The sequence below is a fragment of the Netta rufina genome (genome assembly GCF_964035555.1).
Source record: "Netta rufina genome assembly, chromosome: 4".
NCBI classification, from domain to species: Eukaryota; Metazoa; Chordata; class Aves; order Anseriformes; family Anatidae; genus Netta; species Netta rufina.
Window position 1 is genome coordinate 52271437 of NC_140127.1, and position 27927 is coordinate 52299363.

At 42.6% G+C, this 27927-nt stretch overlaps 1 protein-coding gene across 1 annotated transcript; it reads left to right on the forward strand.

The window, feature by feature from the left end:
• BEND4 (BEN domain containing 4) lies at positions 1–27338 on the forward strand (the record flags this gene model as incomplete). The annotated part of the gene is made up of 5 exons (XM_084286808.1): positions 1–388; positions 7571–8137; positions 19972–20063; positions 23740–23980; positions 27121–27338. 5 exons carry the CDS (start codon positions 1–3, stop codon positions 27336–27338), a joined length of 1506 nt encoding a protein of 501 aa, XP_084142934.1.
• Between the last annotated feature and the right edge of the window lie 589 nt (positions 27339–27927).

Genomic DNA, 27927 nt, shown 5'->3' on the forward strand with positions numbered 1-27927 from the left:
ATGGAAGAGGAGGAGGAGGAGATGCGGGCGGCGGAGGAGGGGCCCAGCACCCCCAAAATCTACAAGCAGCGGGGTCCCTACAGCGTCCTCAAGACCTTCCCCGGCAAGCGGGCGGCGCTGGCACGGCGCTACGAGAGAGCCGGCGCGATGGTGGAGGTGCCCCGGGGGCGCGCCGCGGGGCAGCCCTTCCCGCACGCCGCCGAGCCGCTGCCCTACCCGCCCTTCCCCAACGGGCCCGCACGCCCCGCCGCCGCCCACGGGCACCCCCGCACGCCGGCACCGGGCTCCGCGGGCCGCTACGGCCCCTGCCCGCCGGGGGGAGCGGCGGCGGCGGCGGCGGGGCCGGCGGCGGGGGGAGCGGGGGGCGGCGGCGCGGAGCTGAGCGCAGGTACCCGCAACTCCTCGCCTCGGGCTCGGCGGGGCTGTGGGGGGCTGTGGGGGGCTGTGGGGTGCCCGCCCGAGGGGGAGGAGGGATGGGAAGCCCCCCCCTAAGCACCGCCGGGGGACCCCCGGCTCGCAGCGCCGCACGTCGGGGGGGCAGGTCCCGAGGAAAGTTGGCGTTGAAGCGGGGGAGGCAGCGGGTTAACCCCACCTCTGTGTGTCCGTCTGTCCTCCCTGTGTGTCCGTCTGTCCGATCTGTGTCCGTCTGTCCGCCCCGCTGTCCCCTCTGCCCGGCCGTCCCGGGCGCGCTCCTCACGGTTCGACGGGGCGAGCGGCCGCCCGGCTTGGGGGGGGGGGCGTGCAGCCACGGCAGCTCCGGGGCTTTTTGGGGGAAAGCGGCACTTGGAAGGGGTCTGGGGGGAGAGGAGGAGGCTTTGGGGTCCCCGTGGGGAGAGGGGGAGGCTGGGGATGGAGAGGGGAGGCAGGCGGAGGGGCGGCGGTTCAGGCGGGGGGGAAGCGGCGCGGCGGCTTCCCCGGGCACGAAGCGCGGCGAGGAGCGGGAGAGCGAAATAGAGATGTTGGGTTTGGGGTGGTTTTTTCTCTTTTTTCTTTTTTTTTTTTTTTCCTGGAAGGTGTAAGATAGCGAGATGCCGAGCGCGTATCTTTCTCCTGGTGATGGCTCGGAGTTAAAAACCACGTAGATCTTGATATGCAACCTAAATTTGGCATCAGGAAATGGGAAATTGCATCTTTAAGCAGAGTACAATCAAAAATGAATTACAATAAATCCTATATAATTGCATAGGTCATTCTCTTTAATGAGATTTTATTAACCTGACTGTCAAGCTTTTGAGTCAGGCAGATATTTTATCTTCTTCAACTGATAAAAGTGTCAGCTATAAACCACCATATAAATATTCATAAATCTACACATCTGTGGCAGCCTATCAGCATCATTCTTTTGGACATTAAAAGCATTCTAATTACTTTCTGTCTAGCAGAGCTGAAATGCTGCCTGTTATAGTATGTGCTTGGCAGGCATGATTGCTTTTGTTTGCCATCACAAATAGCAGCATCCTATTTTATATACTGATGGTCCGGAATATATTCAGGGTTTGACTGAACAGGATGAATATTATGAAGCACCATCTGGTTTTGATAACATCGGGTATATTAACTCATCTGTTAATTTTTGACACATCATTGATTTATTTATTTAGAAAAATTGGAGCCTGTTTTGGTATGTTGCTGTTTGCCTTTGTAACAAATGTGATGACATTTCTTTACTAAACAGGGCGATATGCTAGTTAATAGGATATATGGCTATGTTTTAATGTGTGTTTTCACTCACAAGCAGCCGTGTATGGGATGAATTTGTCGTGTCTTGTTACAAATAATTCGTGCACTTTACCAAAAAAGTTTAATACTTGAATAGATCAGTCTGAAAATTCGCTGCTCTGATGGGCGGTCCCAGGATCCATAGCAGAAGGTCATATTTGCCTTTTTTTTTTCTTGAAACTACTGCTTATTTTAAATGCCCGAATGCTGTTATTTCAGTATTTTTGTGGCCCACAATCAAAATGCTGCTGATAAATGTGACACCTACATTTCTTCGCAGAAGCAGATTACGCCATGGAAGACATTCAGCTGTCTGGTAGATGATATATGAGGCCATATTCATAGCAAAGCCCGCTGGGCTTTGATGAGCAGAAGTTTGGACTTTCTCCTACCTCTGTGGACTGTGCTAACCAGGAGCTAGGGCTGGCTTCAGAGTTTGTCACTGATTTCAGTCAGTGCTGAAAAAGATAGTTAAGGAGTGTCTGGTTTTGTGCACTGAAGTTCTTTGCAGTCCCTGCCCCACCACCTGTGCATCTGGGCTTCTCTGTAGATCCCAACATACCCTTCTTATAGCTGAGACATGGCTACCAAGCGAATCAGGCGAAACTGAAGAATGCAAACCAAAAACTTGCTATGGTGTGCAGATGTGGAATTCTGTACAGGTTGTTACCACCAGTTGTGTGCTGCCTGCTGTTGCTCTGCAGAAGGCTGACAGTTGCCACTGGTGGCTTGCAGGGTTTTCCCACTTGGCTCAGCCATAGCACATGGCAGAGGCTTCCTTGAATTAAATGGTAGAGGGCTGCAGATCACGCTTCTGTGGGGACACCTGTTTCGGTGGTTCCCTTCTTTTTGCTGGTACTTGACATGTGCAGGCCACAGCGAGCAAGCTGGCTGGCAAAGCCCCATCCCTGGGACGTCTAACTCCAGACTAGCAACTTGAACATTTGATGCATTGATTCTTGATCTTTAGGCATGATGTTTCTGGCACCTGGGGATTCAGAGCACCAAGTTTGCTTTTGAGAGTGGGCACTTAAAACATGGCCACAAGGGGAGGAGTAGGGATGCTACCATGTTTCGAAGCATTTCCTAATGGCTAGAGCTCATGCCAAGAATTAATGGCATCATCTTCAGTCCTCTGAGAGACTGCCCTGGCCACCAGACTCCAGAATACTGGCAGGGAGAGGGGCTGTGGGAAGGAAGAGGAGCAGGGGGTCACCCTGCATTGTCATCAAGAAGAATCTCGCTTCAGATCCCATCTCGCAGCCTGAGAAATGTCGTCTCACAGTGAGAAATGTGGAGCTGTGCTGCACAACCCTTCCCTCTTCTCCAGCAAACAGTGACTGCTGCTATGCAGAGTAAGCCACTCATGCACATTCAAGACATGGTCTCCTTTAGACACATTTTCTCCTTTAGATTATGAGTTGTTTATTAGTCTCTTTTCATACCCTGAAAATAATCCAAATAACATGTCTTTGTCTTTGGTAGCATTTACATTAAGCCGTATCACAGTCAAAAACCAACTCCTTTTCTTAGGGATAGCACGATGAAGACCTTACACTGTGCCTTGCTTACTTGAAAGCAAAAAAAAAAAAAGATGAGCAGAGCTGTCTTAGAGGTGTCATCCCAGTGCTAAGAGCTTGGCATGTTTAACGAGACCAATTAAGCAAGTTCTATCACGTCCAGACAGATTTTTTTTTATGAGAATAGAGAAGGTGAAGATCATCATCTTGCCCTTAACCAAGAAGTTGGAAACACTTATCTGGAGTAGACAGATCAGTTTTGAAATGGCCAGACGTGTGATCTTTATCTGCTGGAGTGTCTTCATGCAGAACACCCACAAAAAGCATCCCTTAGTCGGGGTGTCAGATGCTCTTGATTTTGTGACTTGGGCATTTGCAGCAGGGTTTGTATCTCAACATGTAATGAAAAGGTTTATATACAAGGGCAAAGCTATTTGGGGGTACAAAGATGCTACCCTGGAATCTAAAGCAATAATAATACAATAATACAACAAATGGAGAGAGAAAAATCTGAAACACTGCAAGGTGAAAGGTGAGATTATTGTTAAGGAACTTGGATCTTCAAATCTTAGTGAAAATTCATAAAGGGGAGAACGTATGGTATTCAGACCCCCTCAATAGTTACAAAGACATCTCTTTGGACCGTCTGACCGAGGTCAAAAAGGAAGATACGGAAAAAGCAACACCTAAATCCTGATCCACTGAAACCCAGCACGATGCTTTATTAGTAAAGCTTTCTAGGCTTAGTATTGAAAAGATCTTCAGGTGTAGTGAAACATGATTTATACCCACCAGCTTTTTCAGATACATCCATGTAATTCATCAGGTTGAGTTTCAGATATTTGCTCCTACTAAAACCTCGGTTTTGGTCTGGCAGTTGGATAGCCAAGAAACCTCCTGTTTCAGCAGCAGCGAGAGGTAAAGATGAAAGCTGTATCTGGGAGCTGGTACCTGATCTGCCATGTGTTGACATCTGATTGCTGGCACACTCAAAGGAAACTGCCTGGTTCAAACTGCTTACGCTTTTAGCAAGTTAATCACGATCTGTTGGCACTTGATGGGCCTAATCTGGCAAGTCCACCTTCAGGCACAATTGGGGTTAAAGTCAGTACAAGTTCTGTAAGGCTAAAGACTGCGCAGGGGCTGACACATTAGAATTACATGGTTGGTGAGCATCATAATAAGGAAGAGGAATGTCACAATAAGAATTTAATAAACGGTTTACACTATTTCAGTCTGGTACAGTCATTTCAAGAGAATCTTGCTTTCCTAAAAAATATATACATTACGTTAAATCAATTAAGAACCCTAGATCAGTGATTATTCAGTAGTGTTCACATAAAAATAATTTTTTGTCATTTCTTAGCGATTAGACATTGCACACTGCTTGCATTTCTAATTGCAGTCACTCTGTAAAAGCTGAAATCCCGAGCTCCACAATAAATGCTAAATGGGCAGCATTTGTTTTTATTTTTTCTCCATCACAAGAAATAACCGTAGTTATCGTTCTCATTCAGGGTTGTTCAGAGCATGGGTACGTGTGCTGTTCCTGGTGTACCAGCCACTTCTCAGTGGTACACGCTTCAGCCAGAATGTGTCCAGAACGTATGCCGAGAGCATCCCTCCCTGTTGCTGCCCAGTGGTACCCACAGAAAGCATCTCCGAATCCTTGTGCTAGCACTGCAGAATAACCCTGCCTAGTCACGACTCTCCTTTTTATATCTTCGAGTATGGGTTAAAGTTAAGAAGAAAAATAGTAATTGCTGTTATTGTGCCTTTGTAGTAGATCTGATACTGAACTGAAGATTAAATCAATGCTGTCATTTCGGTATAAAATCTCAGTTGCATTTTAAGCCATTATCACAGTGAATGTGCATAATGCATTGAATTTTACAACAAAACTAATCATTAATTTTATCTTTACTGATGGTAGTGTGTATTAGAGCATTCTTCAAAACTGGTATTTGAAATGTCAGGTTACTTTTTGCCATATTTTAGCAGAAACCATAATATTAGCATAACATCTCTTAAACTAATCTAATCCCTTTTCAGTTGTTTCATTCATATTTTGTCCCCTTGCAACAAGGAGACGCAAAAAAAATGAGTAACTGTTTTCTCAACAGGGACCATAATGATTAAAATACAAACAGTAAATATGACTTCAGGTTTGGAATCGGATTATAGGATTAAAATGAATGAAAAACTGCTCTGTAGTAGGATTGCAAAGTTCCAATCGATATCATCCTCTCATATTTTTAAAGGGAAAATGTGTGAAGTAAAGACATGAGGCACAGAAAGCACAACTCGAGGTTGTCAGGGATAGTTTGGTTTCTTGGTCTCCTTTTGTTTTGTCAGTAGCTCCCAGTTGGAAAGATGCAGTGATGCCAGGGCTCCATGCTTTTGAAACATGTTTTGAAACACGAAGGGGAAGAAGTGATGACGGGTATGGAGGCTACCAAGCCCCTGCTGCTGCAGGAGCCAAGTAGTCGCTGCCCAGTGCTGGCACCCACTCTGCTTTTGCAATATGGATGGAGCACATTAGTTTGCATTTTTGATCATAAAGAGATGTGTCAGAGGGATCTGTCCTGCTTGGTGAGTGGAGCCCATGTAGGAACCGAGGGTGCGGTGTGACTCGCTGGCACAGGAGGAGATTGCAGGGCTGCTTTAAATGGTCTCAGGCCCCCCCCCCAGTCCTTCCCAGGCTGCTGGTCTCTCTCGGCTTATCCCTGGCCACCTCATAGCCCAGCACTGCACCTTCCCTTCTTCTGTCCATTTCACATCCTTGTTCTTACCTCTTACCTCAGAAGGCGATGTCCTCGGGTTGTCTCCTCCAGCTGCATTCAAGACGTAGAGCATTTGTATGCTACCCCAGCCCTTTTCCTCTTTATAGACAGCTGGAGAATGGTAAAAATCCAAATTAGTGTCATTTCAGATATGCTTCAGGACAGCTGTACTAACCTCGGGATGATGTAGGTTTTCCACCAGGAAGCGTATCTCCTGGCTCACGGAGAAGTACCGTGAGAAGTACCACCTCTTAACGGACTGAATTCTGAAGGTTTCTGGTCTTTACACTGTATCAGTGTGATGAGGCTACGCGTTTCATCTCTAGCAATAAGGTTAAGTTAAATGAAGGTTTGGGGTGCTTAGTTTCGTGCATCTGTAGCAGGCTGCCTTTTGAAAAAGGGAACGCGTTTGTCACTTTCTAAAAGTCAAGCCTGTCTGAGAAGAGCTCTCCAAATTTGGCAGCACTTAAATCTACCACTTATTTATTTATTTATTTATTTCATGCAAAATGTTAGGCACCTAGAGGAACTCAGCTATGAGTAAGCCATAAATGAGGTTTTTTTTAAAGTCATTATTGTCATCGGGGAACCTGACAGGTTATACCATAAGTCAGAGCCAAACGTCTGGGTCATTTTATGTGTGGTCCAAGCACTGTTAGGGCAGCTTGACTCTGCATAGACAGGCACTGCAGCAGTAAACCATCCTACTATTACTGAGGTTTAGACCATTGACACCTCCTGTCAGCCAGGGTAGGTCTGACCAGGTACGGCATGGCACGCTTATCCTGCCTCCAAAACCCAGCTGCTGTCCCCAAAACCTGCTGCACAGCCCCACAACCACATGGCATGGTGGTGGCCTGCACACAAGCTCATAGGAAGCCAGGAGACAAAGCACTGGTCCTCAGACCAGGGGAGCTTCATGCTATACATTCGATGCCTTTAAGAGGTTTTTGTGCCTATTACTCCTGACGTATTTGGAACACAAAGGAACAGAAACAAAGCCCATAAAATCGGTGTGGGTCATGGGAGGTGGTCCAGGCCCAATGTCAAGCAAGTGCAGCAAAGATGAAAAGGAGAAAAAATGAAGCTCGGAAGCCTTGTCAGGGAGGAACAGGGCATAGGAAGAAGGTGTAGCGCAATGTCCTGCAAATACGCACAGGCCATGCCCACCAGCGGCTTGAAATATGCTTCAAAAGAAATACTTCCTTGAACTTTTACTTGTGGCAAATTGAGTGGAATTTGTATTTTCTTCCCCATTTCCCTGCCTTAATCCCTCTGAAAGAACATGGCACGAAGCGGTGACTATCATCACAATGCATTTCTGATTAACAGCAAGGGCACAAGGGCACTCTCAAAATAGAAGCAAAGTCAGGATTGTTTTAAATCACAGTGTTGCAGAAGTATTAAAGCAGAAGCCATAATTTTAATGTGTTCAGAAATAAAATGCATGCTACTGTAAATGGTTGTGTACGTTCATCTAGCTGCTGCTGCTGCCTGGCATAACCTTCTGCGTTAGGTTTCTGTGATTCATCTTTTCTTTTGTTTCAGAGAGTCGAATGATTCTGGATGCCTTTGCCCAACAATGCAGCCGGGTTCTAAGTCTATTAAATTGTGGTGGAAAACTACTGGACAACAATCACTCTCAGTCCATGATTTCTTGTATAAAGCAGGAAAACCCAAATTATAGTGAAAGACAAGAGCAATGTCAGCTTGGGAAAATGGTCCATAGTCAGACGTCAGACATTTTAGACATAGAGATGCAGTATATGCAAAAGAAACAACAAACCTCAGCCTTTCTGAGAGTTTTTACTGATTCCCTTCAGAACTATTTGCTTTCTGGGAGCTTCCCTTCTCAGAACACCTCGTCAGTAAATGATTTTAGCCATTTGGCAGATGTGGATCCGCTTTCAACCTCTCCAGTGCACACTTTAGGTGGATGGACATCTCCAGCAACTTCTGAATCTCATGGTCACCCATCGTCTTCTACACTTCCAGAGGAGGAAGAGGAGGAAGAGGAAGAAGGTTACTGCCCTCGGTGTCAAGAGCTAGAACAGGAGGTAATTTCATTGCAACAAGAAAATGAGGAGCTTCGCAGAAAACTGGAGAGCATTCCAGGTAAACAATCCCCTGCCACGTAATATTTCCAGTCAGTGATAAAAGTAGTTTGAGCAGTAATTTGTTTTAAGTTTGGGTTGGTTTTTGAGGTTGCAGTCATAGTTATCAAACGCTGGCATTTGTCTTCATCCAAAATTCCCATAGCTGTTCCCACTGAAAAATTACCTGCTGATACTTGTCTATGTGAACTGTGAGTTCTAGGCTAATGAGCAGTGTTCAGGATGGGATGTACTTGCAATCCCAAATTCCAAACGTCAGGTGGTTTGTCATGGTAATTTCAACCATATGCTTTTATACCTAATTACCTGTGTTGTTCTGTAAGTGATGCTGCAGTTTATAAAACCTAATTCCCTTCTGGGGCTCCTATTTTGGTTACTTAAAGAAACTATTCAAAGTTATGTCCATACTTCTAATGAAATGGATTTAGCTTTTATCTTGAACAGTATCTCTTAAATTGCTCTTAGCTCAGCGAGAAGCATAAATACATCTCCTCCCATTCATCTTCCAATAAAACCTGAAAACAAAACTTGGTAACAACTTCTCCATTGCAGTGATACCTAGCGCTGGAGGAGGGGAATTAGACAGGAAAACCTTATCCAACAGAAAACCCCACTGTGAAATGCTTTTCATTCCCCTTTTAATTTAGAATTTCTCACCGTTACAATGCACTGAGGTACTTCAAGAGTGGTATCAGATGAGAACAAAGTATCTTAAACCATATCCTCTAAACTTTAAGCACAGGCAAAAATGCACCTCAAATAGTGATAGTAAAAGCAAATTGGAGGCTAGCAAAGAAAATTTGTATAAAACACACTTCTTTTCCAACATGTGTAAATGCTAGGGAGATACAACTTCGCTAGCTAAACTTTGCAGTGCTGAGGGTAGATCCATGCAAAGTTCATTAAACTAATCCCTAAATGGCAAGAAGGTACAGATAATTTAGCACAGTCAGCAAGAGAGAAAATACTCCAAACCTGCTAACTATGCAGAAAGTTAGAAGCCAGAAGCCAACTACTGCCCGAATATGTAGATGCAGTTTCAAAATCTGAGCAAAAAGCAATCAGGAAAGGAGCTGTAGTTTCCATTATTCTCCCCAGCTATCAGTGAAGTATTATTAATTATTTGTCTTGTCTTTTCCTTTTGTGTATTGGTCCTTTGGTGGTACAAGCAAATCCCATAACCAACACTTGTCAGGACAGAGAAAACTCAAAATTTAGAATACTTCCCCATACTCCTCTCAAAATTTAGAGTCACCATAACTCATAAAATTTTAATGGCTTTAGTAGTGATTTGTACATCACATTGAAACACCATTTGACAAAGGGAAAGCTACCAAAACTACCAAAATGAGTTGAATCTGTCTTTGTAGCTCTTTACTCCCCTCTGCTCATTTCTTTAAAATTTGAGCAGTGGAAATTAGTACAATATGTTCATATCTGTCTGACGAAAGGCAGATAGTCTCTGTTCCACTGAAACAGCTCCCAGAAGGCAGCTTTTCCTTCTGTGTGCATTTCTTCCTACCCATACCTACTTTGTGTTTGGCTTTATTAATTTAGTAAGTGATCCAGGTTGCTTTGGCTGCCCTGTTCTCCCACTGTTTGCTGCTTCGTCGATTTCTGTATCATCTAGAATTTTTTCGATTGTTTTTAAATTAACTTCCCGATCCTGGTTAGTAATGTTGAATGTTGTTGAGGCTGCTATCAGTCCCTGTAGAGCCCTGCTAGAAACACATCTATTCATGATGATTCCCCCAATGACAAATACTTGAGATGTCAGCAGCAGTTTCTTAATCAATGTGTGTCACAGTCTACTGATGTTGTATGTTGCTGCTTTGCAGTCAGATAACACATGGTAGTAAGTTAAACATCCTTCAGGGGTCTGGGTATTTTATACCTGTTTAACCAAACTTTTTCAGTCAAACCTGTAATCTCATCAAAGAATGGCCATCAGGTTAGTCTGACAAGATCCACCTTGCAGAAACCATTTTGACTGGCATTAATTACATTCATACTCCTTAGTTCTTTGTCAGTTGAATTTTCATTGCATTTTCCTGTGTTGTGCCAGGATTAATGCCAGCCTAAGCATCTGCTTCTCCCCTGGGTCATCACAGTTATCCTTCTCACTTTAAAATAGAGGAAAGTTACATAAATGTAGGCTTTTCTCACCCCCCAGCAATAATGAAATGCCTTGTTAGTGGTGTATCAAAGGAGGCAGAAAACCTTAAACGTGCAAGGATGTATGACTTCACCAGCCAACATAAAATGATCATCAAATGCCTCTGTTGTCTGGGTGACACATGCAGATAGGCCTGAGGCGTCCCAAGTGTTGGAGGAAACATTAAGAACCACAGAAAGCCCCATCTGATTCTGGCGCAAGGTCTGGGCCTCCACTGGGTGAGTTTAATCAACTCCAGGCAACGTCCGATTATTTTTGTCTCAGGTGCTGGTTTTGCTCCAGTGAGGTTAAGCTACCAAAGCAGGTGACAGAAATTGTCCTGTGGCTTGAAATGCCCAACTGTACATAGGCAGGGGCTGCACCCAGAGCACTTTTGCCGATCAAGCCATTGCACGCCTCAGGTGGGATCCAGAAGGCCCTCTTCAGAGGATTTCAGTGGTGTTTGCCACCGTCTGTCACATCAGAGGCATTTTGGAACACCAGCTTTCTTCCCTGCTCCTTTATTCATCTCATTCTGAGTGTCCAACACACCAAGCAAGACAACGAGTGCAGAGAAAAACCTCTGTGAAGGCAACTAGGTTAGCGTGGAGGCTGCCATACTGTCCCGCCAGGCCACTGACTGAGTGCTGTATTGACTTGGTGTTGACTTAGCCCTTTCAGCAGTGAGCAAACTGGGCTCCAACTGCTGTGTCAGGCTTTTTTGGGGAGCCCGGGGGAGCGGTGGGAGGTACACACGAGGTACACACGGTCCCCACAGCACAGGGGCTGAGGCTCACATGAGCAACTCTATAAACAGAAGATAAAAGCACCAGCCCGTCCCTTCTGTTCTATAACTGTCGATGAATCATTTTATCCTTTTCCTGAAATACTTTGCATTTTTTTTCTCTTTACTTTCCATATGCAAAGAGCCTTTCAAAATCCATGAGAGTTTGTGTTCTAAAAATACCTGCCCCTGCACATCTCTGACTGGAGCTCTGCGGAGCATTTGCATTGCTCACAAAAAGGCGGCCAGGAAGGGAAGAGTGTTTCCTCAGCAAATCTGAAGGCGATAACTTTTGTGTTTTTTTTAACAGATTTTACAGAAAACATACATTCCTGTACCTTTTGGACACAGAAAATAAGATTTTTTCTGTTTTCAGCCCTGTGGTCCTGTTGCTGTAGGAGCCCTCCAGTACCTTAAGATCTTTTTACCCATAGCCTAGCATCATCCATTTGGCAGATCACCACTGGAAGAAAATGATTACATGGGAGAAATATTGCTTATATTTTGTTTGTTGGTGTTGTTTTTTTTTTTTCTAAAAAAAAATACCCATTTGATTTGACTGAAACAATATCTAAATTTGTATGAAATCTTAATTGTTTCAGCTATGGAATATATAAAGAAAAACTCTTATTTCAGTGTTTTTGTTTGGAGTGATGTGATGTCTTGCAATTTGTGCAGTTCCCCTGTTTTGTTTCGTTTTTTTAGGCAAAAGCATTATCTGAACACTTTCAGTTTAGAGTTCAAGTGAAAAAAAAAGGTTTTTATGCGGTGTGTTGTCTTATTTTGGAAAACAATTTTAGAAAGATTAGGTAATTCCTGGAGGGACTTTGGCAAACCTGCCGTTATCTCTCTAAGGTTCTGAGACCATAAAGAACCGAGTAAATCCATCTATATGAGGGGAAAAATGTGGTGTAATCTTTTTGCTCTGTATAAAAATTGCCAGGGCTGCCATCCATTCCCAAAAGTTAAATTAAAGACTTATTTGTGAAACTGCACGTAAGACCTGGATCTAGACCGTATAATTTGAAAGAACATTACGCCATTCTTTGCTGTTGTCAGTCAGATTTTCTCACAGCTTTCAGCCTAAAAAGGAGGAAATATTTGTGGGTGGTCAAAGCAAAGGCCTGGAGTTGTGTGTGAAGGTTTGCCCCCAGTACTCTATGCTTTGCTGCACAATTTCAGGCAAACCAGCCTGAAAGTAGTATAAAGATACAAGTATGATGAAGCGACGTGTGATAAATACAGGAATTATTCTTGCCTCGTTGGCCCAGCAGCAAAAAATGTTTCAGCGAAAGGAGGAAGAACAAGGATGAAAAAAAAATGTCAAAAGTAGAGGTGATAACGTAAGGAGAAGATGCTGGTGGCAGCTGGAAGTAGCCAAGGCAAAGCGGGATTTGCAGGTAGAGTTAATATCAGTGTAATTGAAAAAGTCAGACAAGTTTTCCAGAACGTTTTGTGTGCCCAGGGCTTGACTTTTTTTTTTCCTGACTATGTCGAATGATCTAATAAAAGATATTACTTTTCCCTACAAATCCTGTCTCCTTTATACTTTCAGAGCATCGCATTTCCAAAGACTCTACTACAGCAACAGCACAGATAAAGCAGCCATCAAGGGTTATGACGAACGCTTTTTCATGTCTTTTTTTGTTGTCCTTTTTTCTTGATGTTCGCGTTTAACCAGTTCCTTGGTTTCCCTTGATGTTCGGGATGTTTTGGTCTGATCTCTGGCCTGTTCAGCTTCAAAGTGTGAGGTTCCCTTAGTAGGCGAGCCTTGAGTGCAGCCACTGCCAGCTTTACCAGGACTCTTCTGCAAGAGAGCCCCTTTGAATCTGCCTGCTGCAGCTCAACCAGCCTGAGCTCAAAAACATCTAAATGCAGCAGACCAAGGCTTTATCATGTTGTTGGTTTTTTTTGTCCCCTTCAGAGTAAGGTTTGCCCTTGTAAAAAAAAACATAAGGATTTGCATGGGCAAGGTTTTATCTTTTTTGCCATTTTGCAGGGAGTTGTGGTTGACCTGTCTGGGCTTCGGTTTGGGTTTTGCAGGTCACCTTTAGTATTTAGTGACACAAACTGCTGTCCCTGCTCATCGGGGGCTCCTTGGTTTCACTGTTATTCATTAGTGGTTCAGATGTGTAGTGTTTTATAGGTGAGGTCCTGGTCCTGAAGACTTTACAGTTGAGACTGAGGCTTGAAGAAGAGACAGATCCACTAAGGAGAAGGAAGGGGAAGAAGCACAGGCAAAAATAAAAGCCAGAGGAGGTTGGGAAGGGGCACATTCTTCTTTCTGGTAGAAATCTTTCTCCAAAAGAAAAATAAGAGAAATTAAATGCCTTTTCAGATTCAAATTTACAGAAGTAACATGGTTTTCCACTCCACCTGGAAAGCACAACCGAGAGAGATTTTAGAAGTAACAGGATATTTGCTATCTCTTTTTTCTCCTTTCCCTGCTTTCGGCAGCAGCGATGGGTCAGTTCAGCCAATCTTTAACGCCTTTGTGCGTGTAATATTGATTCTTCGGCTCTTGGCTTTCTGCTGGCTGCTCTCGCTAAAAATGTGCACTGCTTTTATTTTGCCATCCAATTACAAGAATCCAAATTTGCCAGGTTTTGAGCACCGAGATCAGATACTCGCTGCTAACCCCCATCTCTCCTTGCCCCTCTTTTTCCAGCTCAACGCACCCCAAAATCTCTTTGCAGCCTGTCCATGCAGCTTTCAGCTTGCTATTGAAATAAATGAGTGTATGAGCTAAAGTGATACAAGCCGTGTTAGACTGCACACTCGTCCAAATCTCAGGCAGGGAAGGGGCTCAGTGAATGCGATAAGAAATTCACCCTGCCAGCAGGTCCCATATCATATGTCACGTCTTTTTGACAGTCGAGCATCAATTTGGAAATGCCCTGAAATGAACTCCCAAGTGAAGAATGACTCAAGGTCAAGCGAAGGAGGACGCATTGCGATGCTGAGAGAGCCTTAACGAACAGCTGCCATTCGGAGCGGGATGGATGTGCATGTGCACGCTTCCTGGCTCTCCTCCTCCCTGGCAGCTCAGAAGTAAATGGGCTTGGATGCTCGAATCGGCGTTCTGCTCTGCGAGGCACCGGGAGGATCGCTAGCTAGTGTCAGTTACAGACCACCACGTCTCATTAAGCAACAGAATAACCAGATTTCTTGCCGCCTGCTTACTTGGGGGGGGGTCAGAGCTCCACCTGCAGTGGCTTACACTGGAAGCCACATTTTGGAGAGGCGAAATGAGAGCCCTCGTTTTGGCAGATACCAGTACAAGTGATGGTGACTTGATAAGATTTATTATGAGCAGAAAGAGTGCAGCCCAAACCAGTAATAAAATACCCCTGGCACTTCATAAAAGTTTGGTTTCATGGAACCGACAAGAATTATCAGAGTTGAAGGTAGGAAAGAGTGGGTGATAATTGGGAAACATTATGGCTTCATTGAAGGTCCCCAAAGATTATCTAGGAGACAGAGATTCATGCTGGTTGCAGAAACAACCACCTTAGAGGGAACACAAAAGCACAGTTAGAAACATAACAAACGGGGTAAAGGGGAAGTTGGTGGTAGTGAATAAAAAGCAGAGGTTAGGAGCAGTAGAAAATTAGTAATTTAAATCTGGAGCCATCTGTGGAGGAAGCATTCTTTCCCTAGGAAATTAAAGGGAAAAAAATAGGGTTCTGGCAACAGTACTGGGTGATTATCAAGGGGAAGTGGTGTTTTTTGGTGGTAATGTGCAACTGCTCGTTGAATATTTGTGAGCTGACACTGGAGTAAAATGACACAGTCATACCACCAAACAACAACACTGTACAGGGAGAAATATTTTTCATTTCCACCTTGTCTCTGGGTGTTAGCACAAGTTCAGTGGCTGCTCTAGGTGGGACTGCAGCCTCAGCTGTCTCCTGCAACACTCCCCAGACAGCCTTAAGGACAAGGACAACTAAAGTGCTCAGGAGCACCAGAGTTGCGACTGGTTTTGGAAGTGGCAAACAGATGCTGACTCCAGTACAAGCTGATGTGTTTCAGTTCAGGTTGCAACAGAGAGTGGTTCACAAGTGGATTCAGGAGTCCCTCCTGAAAGTGTGATGGTTTAAAAGTCATGAGATATGGACAGCTCACCTCAAGAGCTAAAAAAAATGAGAGTGGACAAAAGGGGCCCTGACCCTGATTTTGATTGTCTTTTGGAATATTTGGGATGCTCCAGAAGACTGAAAGGCACAAATATTCTATAATTTATTTTTGCAAATGCTCTATAATGTATTTTTCAAAAGGATACATGAGATAACTGGGATGATCATAGGCTTGCTGGCCTGATGCTGATCCCAGGCAAAATAATTGCACAACTGATTCCCGATTCAACTGACAGAGAATTAAAAGAGAATAATGGAGATGGTACCAGTCAAGATCCTGCCGAATGGTTTTGATGAGATGAAAAGTTTGGCTGATGAGGATATTGCAGGTCTTCAGGGTGTTACTTAGCATTATGTAACAAGGAGTGATTTTAAAAAATGCAAACACATTTGTAACTGGGAAATTGCCATGAGGCAGATGAATTTATAGAGCAATTCTTTGCGAAACTGTTTGTAGCCTGTGTTTTTAATGGTTTCATCAGTGTCCTGGAAGAAAACTTGCAATCATTACTGAGAGTTTGCAGGCAGTGCAGAGGTAACAGAGTGAGGAAGATGATGGGTTACAGACCCATCTGAACACTGTGCATTTAGCACAGAGCAATGTCACCAAATGTTCAATATTACTACTAAATATTGAATATTGGCTTCATTTCAGCCACTAGGAAATGGATGCTGGGAAAGGCTTTTGGAAGCCGTGGTGGGTTCCCAGCTGGATACTGATGCTCAGGGCAGCCGATGGGCTGGTGTGGCCTTTGGTGTACAAACCCATAGGTGGTGTAGGGATTTTGTAACCCTGCCTTTTGTACGCAGCACAGCCGGAGGCCGACACACCAGTCAACGCTTTATTAGAAATTAGGATATTCCGCAGAGCAAGCCATGACAAGCTGTGCCAAAGGACCGCTGTTACAACATTCGCAAACAAAGTTTTCTGCCCGGAATAACAATAAGGTCTCGTAACTTTGATCAATTAACAATGAAGTCCTGCCACCTCTAAGCATGTCCTGCTTAGTCACTGCTCAGCATCTTAGCATGGGCAGCTTTCCCCGGCATACTAAGTACTCCCCAGCACCTCCTTCTCGCTGCTGAGCTTACCCAAAGATCCCGCTCCTTTGTCCCTCCCTGCAGGCCAGGTTGCTTTGCCACTCTCAGCATCTTTTCTGAGTCACTCAGAGGAAGTAAAGGCCACGGGAATTTCTTCCTAATGGGCAGGAAAATTGCTGCCTCCCCTCAGGCTTTCTACTAAATCATAGCAAGCAACTGTTATTTCCACATTAGCATCTTTCGCATTGGTTACAGTAAGCAGAGAGCCCTGTTGGTAATGTCACTGATAGTGGGTACATGCATAAGCATGCAGAGAATCAGCTCTCCAGGTTGTGATCCTGTTAACTCTCTAGAGACCACATCAAAGTAAAATAAATACAAAATGAATGAGCAGGCAGGTTTAAGTGATTATCCGTACAGTTGGGAGCCACAGGCTCTTACAAAGTTGCACTTGCTGTGGGGTTTGCAGGAAACAGTTCTTACCTCTTGACAAAGAGAGTATTTGTAGAGCCCTAAATAGGATGCAGAAGCAAAATGGAATTTTTGACTCTTGGGCCTTGCACTGCCCTCTTTGGGGCTTCCTTTTGGGGCTGGTTAATAAGGCTGGCCAAGAACCCTGGCTTTGCAAGTAGCATCTGGTGTTTGAAAGGCTGGCGTTGTTTGCACCAGGAGCAGCCAGTGTGATGTGTGATGGTGTTACAAGTCAAAAGTGCTCAAAGGACTCCAGCCATCAGAATGATAACAAAATCATACATTTTTGTGCTTGAAATGTTACTGCTTTTGTGAAGATAGGAGTGTTTATAAGCTTCAGTCAGCTCTTAGCGCCTTCGCATTTCTCACCAGCAATGAGAAAGCCTTGTATCAGCAGCATATGGTTAAAGGAGAGCTGCATTTCTTGGGCCAGGGACACAACGGGTTGGATATTTACCTGTGTACTTTCCTTTCTCACTTGTGCCCCATTCATTTGGAAGAACAAGTGTAAATCTATCTTTGAATAGTCTGCAGTGAAATTACTTTTTGTGAATAAAATGGTACCCTGCTGTGAGATCAGTTCCTAAAAACTAGAAATTTTTGACACATTATTCAGGTAATAGGGACCGAGTATGGCTGACAATCATCACGTTATCAACAGGGACTCTTGCTAATAGAGGCAGCTGGACAGGCAAGTGCAAACTTCACAGGCTGTTTTGAATCCAGCTTCATGAGGACCTGAAGCTCCCAGGTAGCAGTGATGCTTTTGGCTGTATGTGCAAAATGCACGTGCTAAACAAAAAGGGACACATTTAGGGCAGCAGAAACAGGATTCTTCTCAAGTATCTCAAGTTTCCCGAGTGTCACTCAGCTCTCCTCCAAGTCCAAGCATCTTGTCTTTCAGGCAGTAATGCAATCACCCATCCTGGCCCTTTCCATCCTCACTGTCACCTCCCAGAAAATCCCAGGGTCTCACAGGAGATGCCTGCGGTAACTTCCACTCAAACAGGAGTTTTTGCTGACCCTGTCACATGGATTGTGAAGTTACCCGGGACAAATCTTTGAGATCCGTCTGCTTCTTCCCTGGACACCCACTTAATCACAAAGTAACATGGGCATTCCCAGGCTAATCTTAATTTTGGGCACATCATACAGCAAACACATATAAAAGTGGTGTATTTTGCGTAGGGCACAGTTTCCTTTTGCACTTACATACAGGCTACTAGAACACCTCCAACTTCATGCTAAGAATTCAGGTCACTAAAAGGAACTTTCTCCTATTCACCAGCTTATGATGTCCTCAGTCAGCATTTTATTTTCTGTAGGGTTTCAGTACTGGTTTATTTAGCTCTTCAGGCAAGTCACTTGGTATAGGACCGTAGGGACTTGGTTTTGCTGAACAAAATGTAAAGAAAGGGTCTCCAGACAATGTCTCATCTTTCTGCCCATACACAGGGGCAAAAGAAGAATTTTTTTCTTCTTCCTCCATAACCTTTCTTCTGTATAAAATTGGGGAAAAAGAATCCAAACGCTTTCTTGCCACACCCTCTGAAGAATATTTAGTGTACTAAAACTAGCTGTGGTTAACATGTTTTTCTCCTATATTCCACTTAAGAACTTGTACTGAATTTTTTGATTGCTGCTATATGCTAAATACACAGCTCTCGTTACAAGACGGATACAGAACAGGTTGGTGAGACTGTTAAGCTTGATTGCCCTTCTGACTTTTTCAAAATCGAAGCATTTTCTAAAGCCATCTGATGACACTTAAAAAAGCCTTTTTTTCCATAAAAAAAAAAAAAGCATCTACACTCTCCTGCTTGTATACTTCAGCATAGCACCTACACCAGTGGTCTAGCAATAAGCAGTGAAGCATCTACACCAGATATATTAAGTGGGTACAAGTCTCTGGAAATGCTAACTTTGTCCAACATAAAGCCCATAAACTCACATGGCAAAGTACAATACGTCAAATGAAACAGGAGTAAGTACATTGATTGCTCGTCTTTACAGATACATAGCACATGATGAAACACTGTAGGAATTTGTTACCCATGTGAGGCACTCTGCATAGGTTCTGTATGCAAACTACTGAACATAATGCTGCTTTGTCCATGTTCAAAGCAGAGAAGGTACCTAGGCAAGGGCATAGTTACTGTCCAGTTGAGTGCCCAGAGAATAGTGCAAAATACTGGGGGAAGACCACTGTAAAGCCTGCCTTAACACATTTTCAGTGATTCAAGTGCTTGCTTTTAGATTGCCAGCTTAAGACAAAGCCCTAAATGCCAGATTTTACAGGTGTAAAGACCAAAAACCAAGGAATAAATAGAAAAAGAAGGAACACTAGATATTTTTTCTGGATATTTATTTGAAGCTAACATTATCTCTGAATACTGTACTGAAACAAAACACACAAAATAAGTCTGAGAAGGTACCTTAAAAATGATGCTTATTTAGTCTTGGAAAAGTCAGTCTTAATGTTGGGTTAATATCTGTTTAATTCTCCTACTGTGTTTCAGGCTCAGGAGAAAAGCACTGTATCTCAAAAATACTCCAGAGTTAATCAGGGATGTGGCAGCATCTGTTTAAGAGAGACCCATAATTGAATCATCCCTAATTAACCTATCACCTCAGCAGAAGGCAATGAGATATTGGTACCACCACTGAAATGGATGAGAGCAATGGGGATGGAAAGAGGGAAGGATGCAGGAAAGAGAACGAAAGCAATTTGTCTAACACCTAGTTTTATAACAAATTTGGGAGGAGGGTGGGAAAAGAAATTAAAGTATATGAATCATTAAATCTGCTCAGTATAGTTAATCAGACTGTAGTTTCTAAAATATATGAGCATATTTACATGTTAATCAGCGCATGATTTAGGTCCAAGGAATGTTTTCTCCCTTGTATGGTTTGGCCTGTTTACAGTATTTACAGATTTTTGTTATTATCATTACCGCTGACCTAATTTATATTTGTAATAATTATAATTTCAAACCAGAGAAAGCCTTTGAAAACTAGTGGGCAGAAAATAAAAGCAATGTCAGAAATCTCAACGTAGGAAATGTGGCATCTGTTGTGTATTTATTGAATGAAATGACAGCACAAATCAAAATGAGGTATATTTCCTATTTGAAATAAATCTCACAGAAGTACACAGATCCTGAAGAACACTGCTTGATTTAATATTGTTGTTCTATTTTGTGCTAGCTAGCTAATATACAGTAATTGCAATTTGTTTCATGCAGTGCCCTGCCAGACTGTTTTAGATTATCTGAAGACTGTACTTCAGCATCACAACCAACTTCTGGTACCGCAGCCAGCAGACCATCCGACTGAGGTAGTATGCAGCAAAGACAAGCTACATATCCTTGTGTTTGAAAATTCATTGAAAACTTGTAGGCAGATAAATCAGGAGGTGCTGGAAGAATACATGTAGTAGTAAAATATGTAAAATCTTTTATTAAACTGTCATTCTTAGCTACAGTAATCCCCAAAATGGAAAAGCGTCATCACTAGTGTAATATAGGATGACTTAGTGAGCAGTGCATAACTCCCTTCATTTGCATCCACTGCACTTGCACGGATAATTTTTCTCTCCCCTTGCCTCTGGAGCATCACTGGTGGGTCATAGGTGGACTTCAGGCTAGGGCTGGGTTGGTGAAAAATGTAGCTGGAAGCATGGAGCCCATTGTGGTCTCCCCTTTGCCCAGAGAGTAGGAAGGTGTAGGGTGGCTGCACACGGGGCATTCATCCTGTGGGGCCAAGGCACTGCCAGACATGGGAGAGGGAGGAACTGGAGAGCATGAGGTTGAAGGCTGGGCTTGGACAGCACAGGGAGGGGAGAAATGTTTTGTAAAGAAAAAAAAGTGGGGCTTCCTACACCTTCCCACAAAGTCTCCTGTTGTCAAATGCATCCCTGAGCTCTAAAATACACCTTACTTCCTTTGTTTTGCCACCACAACCATTATAAGACTTCAGAAAGTCTTTGGAGCACCCTTTTCTTTTCAGAAAGGATCCCAAGCAACATGTTGTGTGTTGGCTAGTTTGTGCTTAATGTGGATATTAGGAATTTTGCAATTATGTTCCTTTTGAAGGTGCATCAGTGAAAAAAAAAAAAGAAAATTCAAGTCCTCTCCTCTAGAAAATAGACATACAGATGTAGGTATCAGCTTTAGTGTAACTCATGTTAATTTTCCTCCAATATGTTTCTATCCAGGCATGTAAAAATGCCTCAGATTAAGTGGTTTTGTTGAGACTTCTCTAGTTGAGACCATCTATATTTCAGGATCTCATTATGCATGCTATCATATATATAGTCTGTACTTGTCAGTACCCAATATTCACGCTAACAAAACCATAGGAGGGAAGACAAAAGTCTAGTCTGACCTCCTATTGCTCCTCATATAAATTATATGTCGTGCAAGCCTCACATAGTCCAATATTCCATCATTTTGCTGAAGATGCTTTGTAGCAGTTCAGGCTTTGCATTGGTTTGCTTCTCCATTCAGTTTTTACCCCATGCAAATTGATGTATATAATGGTTATATATCATTAGCTGTTATCACTCAAATATATTCCAATATTTCATGTTCCTTTTTTAATGCTCTTCTGCTTAACTGAAATTTTCCAGCACTGTAAAAGTAAGGCTACTTTGTAATGCCCCACATGGAATAGCTTGTCATGATGTGACAGAATTTTTTATTCAATTAAACACATAGATGCTAATCTTTTATTCATAAATTTAATCATGTACAAATACAAGCATGAACGCATTTTTACTGTGGCTCTTCCTCCAGGATCTGCTTATTTCATTTCTGGAAGGTTTTCTGTTTGTTCTAGTGTAATGACTGCTGGACGCACCAAACTGCATCATATATTTACCAAGGATCTTTTGCCCAGAAGTGCTTTACTTTCGCACAAAGTAATGAAAGTGTATCCGTAGCAGGAGCGCAGTAATTGTTTAACAGAGTATCATAACACTATATCAAGCCTTTAGAGAAGAATGAAGAAAAATATCCTAAATTTCAGTGGGAATAAGAGAGAAGTGTAATAAAATTTGGGCTGAGGAAATTAGGCAAAATTTATTACCTTCTCCATAGTTAATAGTAATGTGAGCTCTCATGAAATTTAGATGTCAGGCCTTGCTGCGCTAGGCTTGGAAGACCATATTTCCATCAGTGTAATGCATTTAAACGGTAGCTTTTAGGATAACGTGCTGCTTAGCAAAGCCACAGATGAGCATCCAACCCTAAGACACGTGAGCAAGCCTGGAGCCCTGCACTGTGCAATGACTTGCGTTGCGCTGCTTCTGCCTCTCAGGCTCAACAGCAAGGCAATACCCACAGTTAGCTGCAGCTCGTACTTCCCACCAGTACCAGTAAGAAAGGTTCTTGTGGAAAATAGTTAGATTCATATAAAAGGGATGTTGAGCAAGCTGCTAAACATGCATATATATATATATATCAACATGGGGATCAGGTGGTCCTGTGCATTGCATCTCTGATGGAAAAAGGCAAGGAAATATTAGTGTCAGCTCCCACTTGGTTGAGATCGTTGGCCATCAGAACAAAGCCCTTCTCCCCCTTTATGTTGTGGCTTCCATTGTTGAGTTTTGGGTTTGCTTGTAGGTGACTTTGCAGCAGTTTGCACCAAGCCCTTTGGGTTTACACCAAGGTGAACAAGCAGCGCCCCATCACGTAGGCTGAGCTCCCAGCAGTGCTCCCCTACGTTGGGCGATGCCAATGTCCCAGTTCATACAAACAGACTCCCCCTCATCAGTCTTCACTAAATTCAACCTTCTGCGTATTCATCAAATTTGCAAAAGAAAATAAAAGCAAATACCTTCAAAGATGCTCCTAAGCTGCCTCCCAGCACACTTTTATAAACATATGAAAGGAGGCAAGGGAAGTCCTTAAAATAGTTTTCAGATATCAGAGATGCAAAAGCAAGGAGGATAACTTTGCAACAGTTGGCCACAAGCGCAGCAAGCAGGTGATTGCTTGTGTTGAACCCCAGACACAGGTTTTTCTCATTTCTTGTGAACCCCTACCTAAGCTGAGTGCTATATGAAGCTTGCACTAATTGGGCCTCCAGATCTGCATGCTTTGATAAACAGGTGTAGCTGTACAAGTGGATTAGTGTCTAGGAGTGTGTGGTTTGGGTTATTTGTATACTTTATTTACTTGTTAACAAGCAAATTAACAGTGTTTTCAATAGAAGATAGTATTAACAATATCATCTTTTATTAATCAACTAATCCTGAACTATTTTATAGGCAGCAAGAACTCAAGTAATACAGTTTAGGTACAACTGAATGAGAGGGCTTATAAATGTGTGTGGATTACAGGAATTCCCATAATTAGTCCTGCAGCATTCATTTGACGTTGGAATATTGAAGCACACAAATTACAAAGGTTAAAAGCAAAATTTCTTTCCAGCTGACATGGTGGCATTTCCATAAAGCTGTAATTTGAGTTAATATGGCATTCATTAATAGTAATGAAGCTTTTAGTTTTCATAGTTGCTTTATTTATTTTCTTTATACTTTTCACAGTAACATAACTGCTGTCAGATATCAGGTGTGCACTACAGAAGTAATAAATTTATTATAAAAATAGAGCCACCTCTGAAGTAAGCTGTCAGGTGGTATGAAGTGATCCATTTGATCATGCTCTTCAAAGACCCTTTTTATGCATTTTAACATATTAAGAAGAAAGGTTATATTTGAATAGCATATCCAGTCACTAGTTCTTAACACTTTTTAACCTACTTGTTAAAGGGCAGATTATCAATGGCCATCCCTCAAAATGTGTGCCTTGTACCTCGCCAAGTTGTAGTTGTAGAAAATGGAAATCTAATTTTAAAAGTACTTAGAAAAGGCAATTTTTGTTCACCATGGTGTGTGTTTCACTGTCAGCATCTCAGCTAGTTAAAATGCATATTTATTTATTGCAAATGACGTCTTTACCTGTTTGCCTTGTAAAATAAGCAGCGGAAATATTTCATTTTTCCAGGGGAGCAAGCAGTTGCTGAACAACTATCCTGTCTACATCACTAGTAAACAGTGGGATGAGGCTGTAAACTCTTCCAAGAAAGACGGACGGCGACTCCTTCGATATCTCATCAGATTTGTTTTCACAACCGATGAGCTTAAGTACTCATGCGGCCTTGGGAAAAGGAAAAGGTCAGTGCAGTCAGGAGAGACAGGTCCTGAAAGACGTCCTCTGGATCCCGTAAAAGTAACATGTCTCAGAGGTACTGCATCCTTTCGCTCAGTGTCCACCATATGTGATCTCATTTCACCACATTGGCTCTGGCTCAGTAGAAGCGTTTGGCTGACAGTTGCAGACCTAGACGGGGTTTCAGAGACAGGTGGCAAGCAGCCAGAAACCCTCCCCATTTTTTTTAATACATACATTCATATATGTATGTATTATGTATATGTATATAGATATTTGAATGGGAAAAAAACAGGGCTGCTTATTTAAGGAGAGGAGACAAATACAAGCTGCATGACACCAAGGTACTTGAAAGGAAAATCAGACAATCCTGGTTGCCTTATTTTATAGTAAAACAACAGGGCATTCTTTGACACTGATATACAGCAAAATTAACAAAAAGAATATTTTTTAGCCAAACGTGTAGTTAGTGCAGTACATTATTGAAGTCAAAACCTTACCAAGATTCCGCTTGAACTTTTTATAGGGTCAAGAACATCTACAGGTTAGTTAGATACAAAGTGTACAGAAATGCAGTGTCAAGGATTTAACTTCTTCTTTGGAATGCTGATGCAACATCAACTGCAAAAGTTAGGGAATCACTTTCCCTTATGTTTGGCCTCAACAGGAGGGGAGTTTTGCAAGTATTTCACAATGTCAAAGAGAGAGGATGTTGGACAATACAGAAAAGGGACCTACGTTGGGAAGAAATTGCTGCAGTGGCAGTTCATACTTCGGTTTTCTACATTTTTAAGACCTGTTACTTTATAATGAAACATACAAAAATAGGACTTTTTAAAGCCCAGTTGAAACATTTTTGTAGTATCAGTGTCTGCATTTCATAAATGCAACTGCTTATCATTTCTGCAGTTAATTTATAGTGCTCTATGAGCACATACATAAAATTTAGATTGGACTGACTACAAGACTGTTTTCCTAATCAATGCAGTGTAAATTGCTAAATTTTCAGCAGCCGGCAATAATATTCTTAGTCATTTAACAGGAATCCAAAGTGGTTATACGTAAGGTGGAGCCTCTTCCCATTTGGGTTAGAAAAAATTCAACAAGGCCAAGCAGATCATACATTTAATTGTAGCACATTGATGTAACCAGGTAATGAACTCAGTTTTTACATACAGACAAATTAGGCAAAGGTGCTCTTCTTATACTACAACTATTGTAGAATACTCTGCCAGACCTTATCCTCCATCAGAGCCCAATAGAAGGGCAAGTCCATTGCACAGCAAGCTGCACAAAGGTCTGGAGCCACATTCAGAGTCTCAGAAGGTCTCCTGGAAATGGAAGGCCGAAGAGATGACTACTATTTACTAAATGGCCTTACTTTTCATCTAATGATTTGGGCACAAACAGAGAGTTAATACCCTTTTCTTCCTCTTTCATACCCATTTGTCCTACTAAGACTAACAGTTATTCCACCCATAGATGAGCATATGCATATAACTACTTGCCTTTTGGGGGCACTAGACAGACTGAAGGTGTGAAGTATTCATTAGAGAAAGAGAAAGGACAATTGCCTTAATTTTCAGAAGCTTTAACAGGAAGCCAAAACGCTCAGTATAGTTAAGAAAGCCACAGAGACAGCTGTCCCTTTGGACGCTTCTGTGGGTGGGAACACTGGGAAGATGACAACTTTCTACAGGGCCAAGAGTTAGCCACTGACACCTACCCATTTGCAAGCCCAGGTAATGCAATTAATTCCCAGCATGTCCAGTGATGCCTTCATGCCACAGCAGGACAAACAAACTGCTACTTTCTCAGAGCAGATTAAACATCTATAAACACTTTCAGTGTATTCCTACAATTGACCGATGTCTGGAACCAGCTTTAAAACAGCCTGGCGTACGTAAATTATCAGATTACTCCTTCACATTGTGACCATTTCTTTGAGAAAAATGCCAGTCTGAAGCCTCTTGTGAACGTAACTAGGAATTACTGTTGCCTATGTGGATTTTAAGGGAAATGAATTTAAAACGAAGATAGCTATCACTTTTGCAGACACACTGCTGGAAGAGCTATGCAAAAATCACATCCTAATTGTCCAACAGATGAGATACCTTGCAGGCATAGTAACTCATGTAAAAGCACAGCTTTCCCTGGTCTCAAGATGATGTAACAGTAATGAAGTTACCTTGTGCCACTTACTGTGCCGTTGGCTTGTCAACAGGAGAAAATGGAATTTAAAAATATCCTGGGAGACACAATACAGCATGAGGGAATAACTAATGTTATAGAACAAATAAGAAGCTGTGTTTCCATATAAGATACTGTGTATCCAATATATCTAATAAGGTACCCTCACATTTAAAATTGTGTTTGGATGTTTCTATGTCCAAATGCACCTATTGGAGATCCACCTAGCAGTTACAACTCCAGAACTGGTAAGGTGCCTTCTGCAAGTGTAGCCATTGCATGTCAAAGAATCTGAACAGAAATTTTAAAAGCTAATCATCACATACAAATAGCTGTTTGTAGCAGCAGCTACTTAAACGGCCAAATTACTTGCAGTACAATTCACTTTCTCACACACTGAAAACTATTGCATGGCTCCCCAGACTAGCCTTCTCATCTCACCCATTTCTAAGCCCGGTTTAATCTCTGAAAAATAACTGTTAGATTCCAAGAGATGGAAGGAGCAGGACTTAAAATAAAAGATACTCCAAACAGAAAGCAGCACTGAACTGAAATCACAGGAGTGACGTTTTCAAGCAGGTCATGGGCTGCTGCAACCTGCAGATGTTCAAGCAGTCAGCAGAGGGAGATGATGAAAGTCCGTGAAATTAACCACATTAAGACACACACAAACACAAAACAGACTTCAATGAAATACATCCCAGTTCGTTTTAACTTTTGCATGTATTGCAGGTGCTGAATCATAAGTGTTACTCAGAAGTAATTCTTTTTCTTTCTGCAAGAAGGGGTTTTCTCTGCAGATCCCCTCAGGTATAAGAGCAGACACTGCATGTGGAGAAGCACACTTGTGCAGAAGTACGATAGCTCCAACTGGCATTTTCATGGCATTTCCCATAAGGCTTTACCTCCGTTTCAGTAGAACAATGGTGCCCCTGTTTCTTTTTTCCCATGAGCTTTTGATGTCTGGGCAATACCAGGTGCTGCCAAGACAAGCTGTTTTTTGTATCCTTGCCTGTTTTCCTGCAGAGTTCATTAGAATGCATTGTACTTCCAACCCTGACTGGTGGATGCCATCCGAAGAGCAAATAAACAAGGTCTTCAGTGATGCAGTAGGACACGCTCGGCAAGGGCGTGCGGTGGGGACTTTCCTTCACAATGGGAACTCATACTATGAAGGGACTGACCATCCAGGATCACAGGACGAAGTTTTCAATAGAGGTATGCAAGACGGATCTGGCGATTGACAGCAGTGAGAGGAAACTCATGCAACAGTAGCAAGCAGTTAATTTAGAAGAGACTATTTGTTAAGCATACTTACCCTGAAGTCATTTAAGAGTCCAAAGCATGTTTGAACACATACTGCATACATTTCAGCTTCTCCATCCTACCATGTCCCCATTTACAGAAAGAAATCCATTTCAAGACCTGCCCTATGGGACTTCTCAGTGCCTATTATTTGCAAACCCTTCATAGTACCCCCAAGGGGAAGCTGCAGTTCATTCCATTTAGTTCTAGAGGAAAGATAATTTAAAAATTGTACAAATTTCAAAAGAAACAACAGCTACCATCTTGTCTGCCCATTGGTAACAAGCCCAGGTCTGGACCCTCAGACAGAACAACCAGGTACTATTTGCTTTTCCTGAGTAGGAGATGTAAGAATGAGTCCGCGTGCATGTGACCAAAACCAAAAAATGCTCATTTCTTAACAGCAAGCAGTATAATTATAAATGCTACCTTAAAATACCACACGAGATGGAAAATTCAGGGACTTCCTTTAGCCAGCTATGCCAGGAAATTAAGCTTCCTGGATAAAACATCAGCACTCATCAGCAA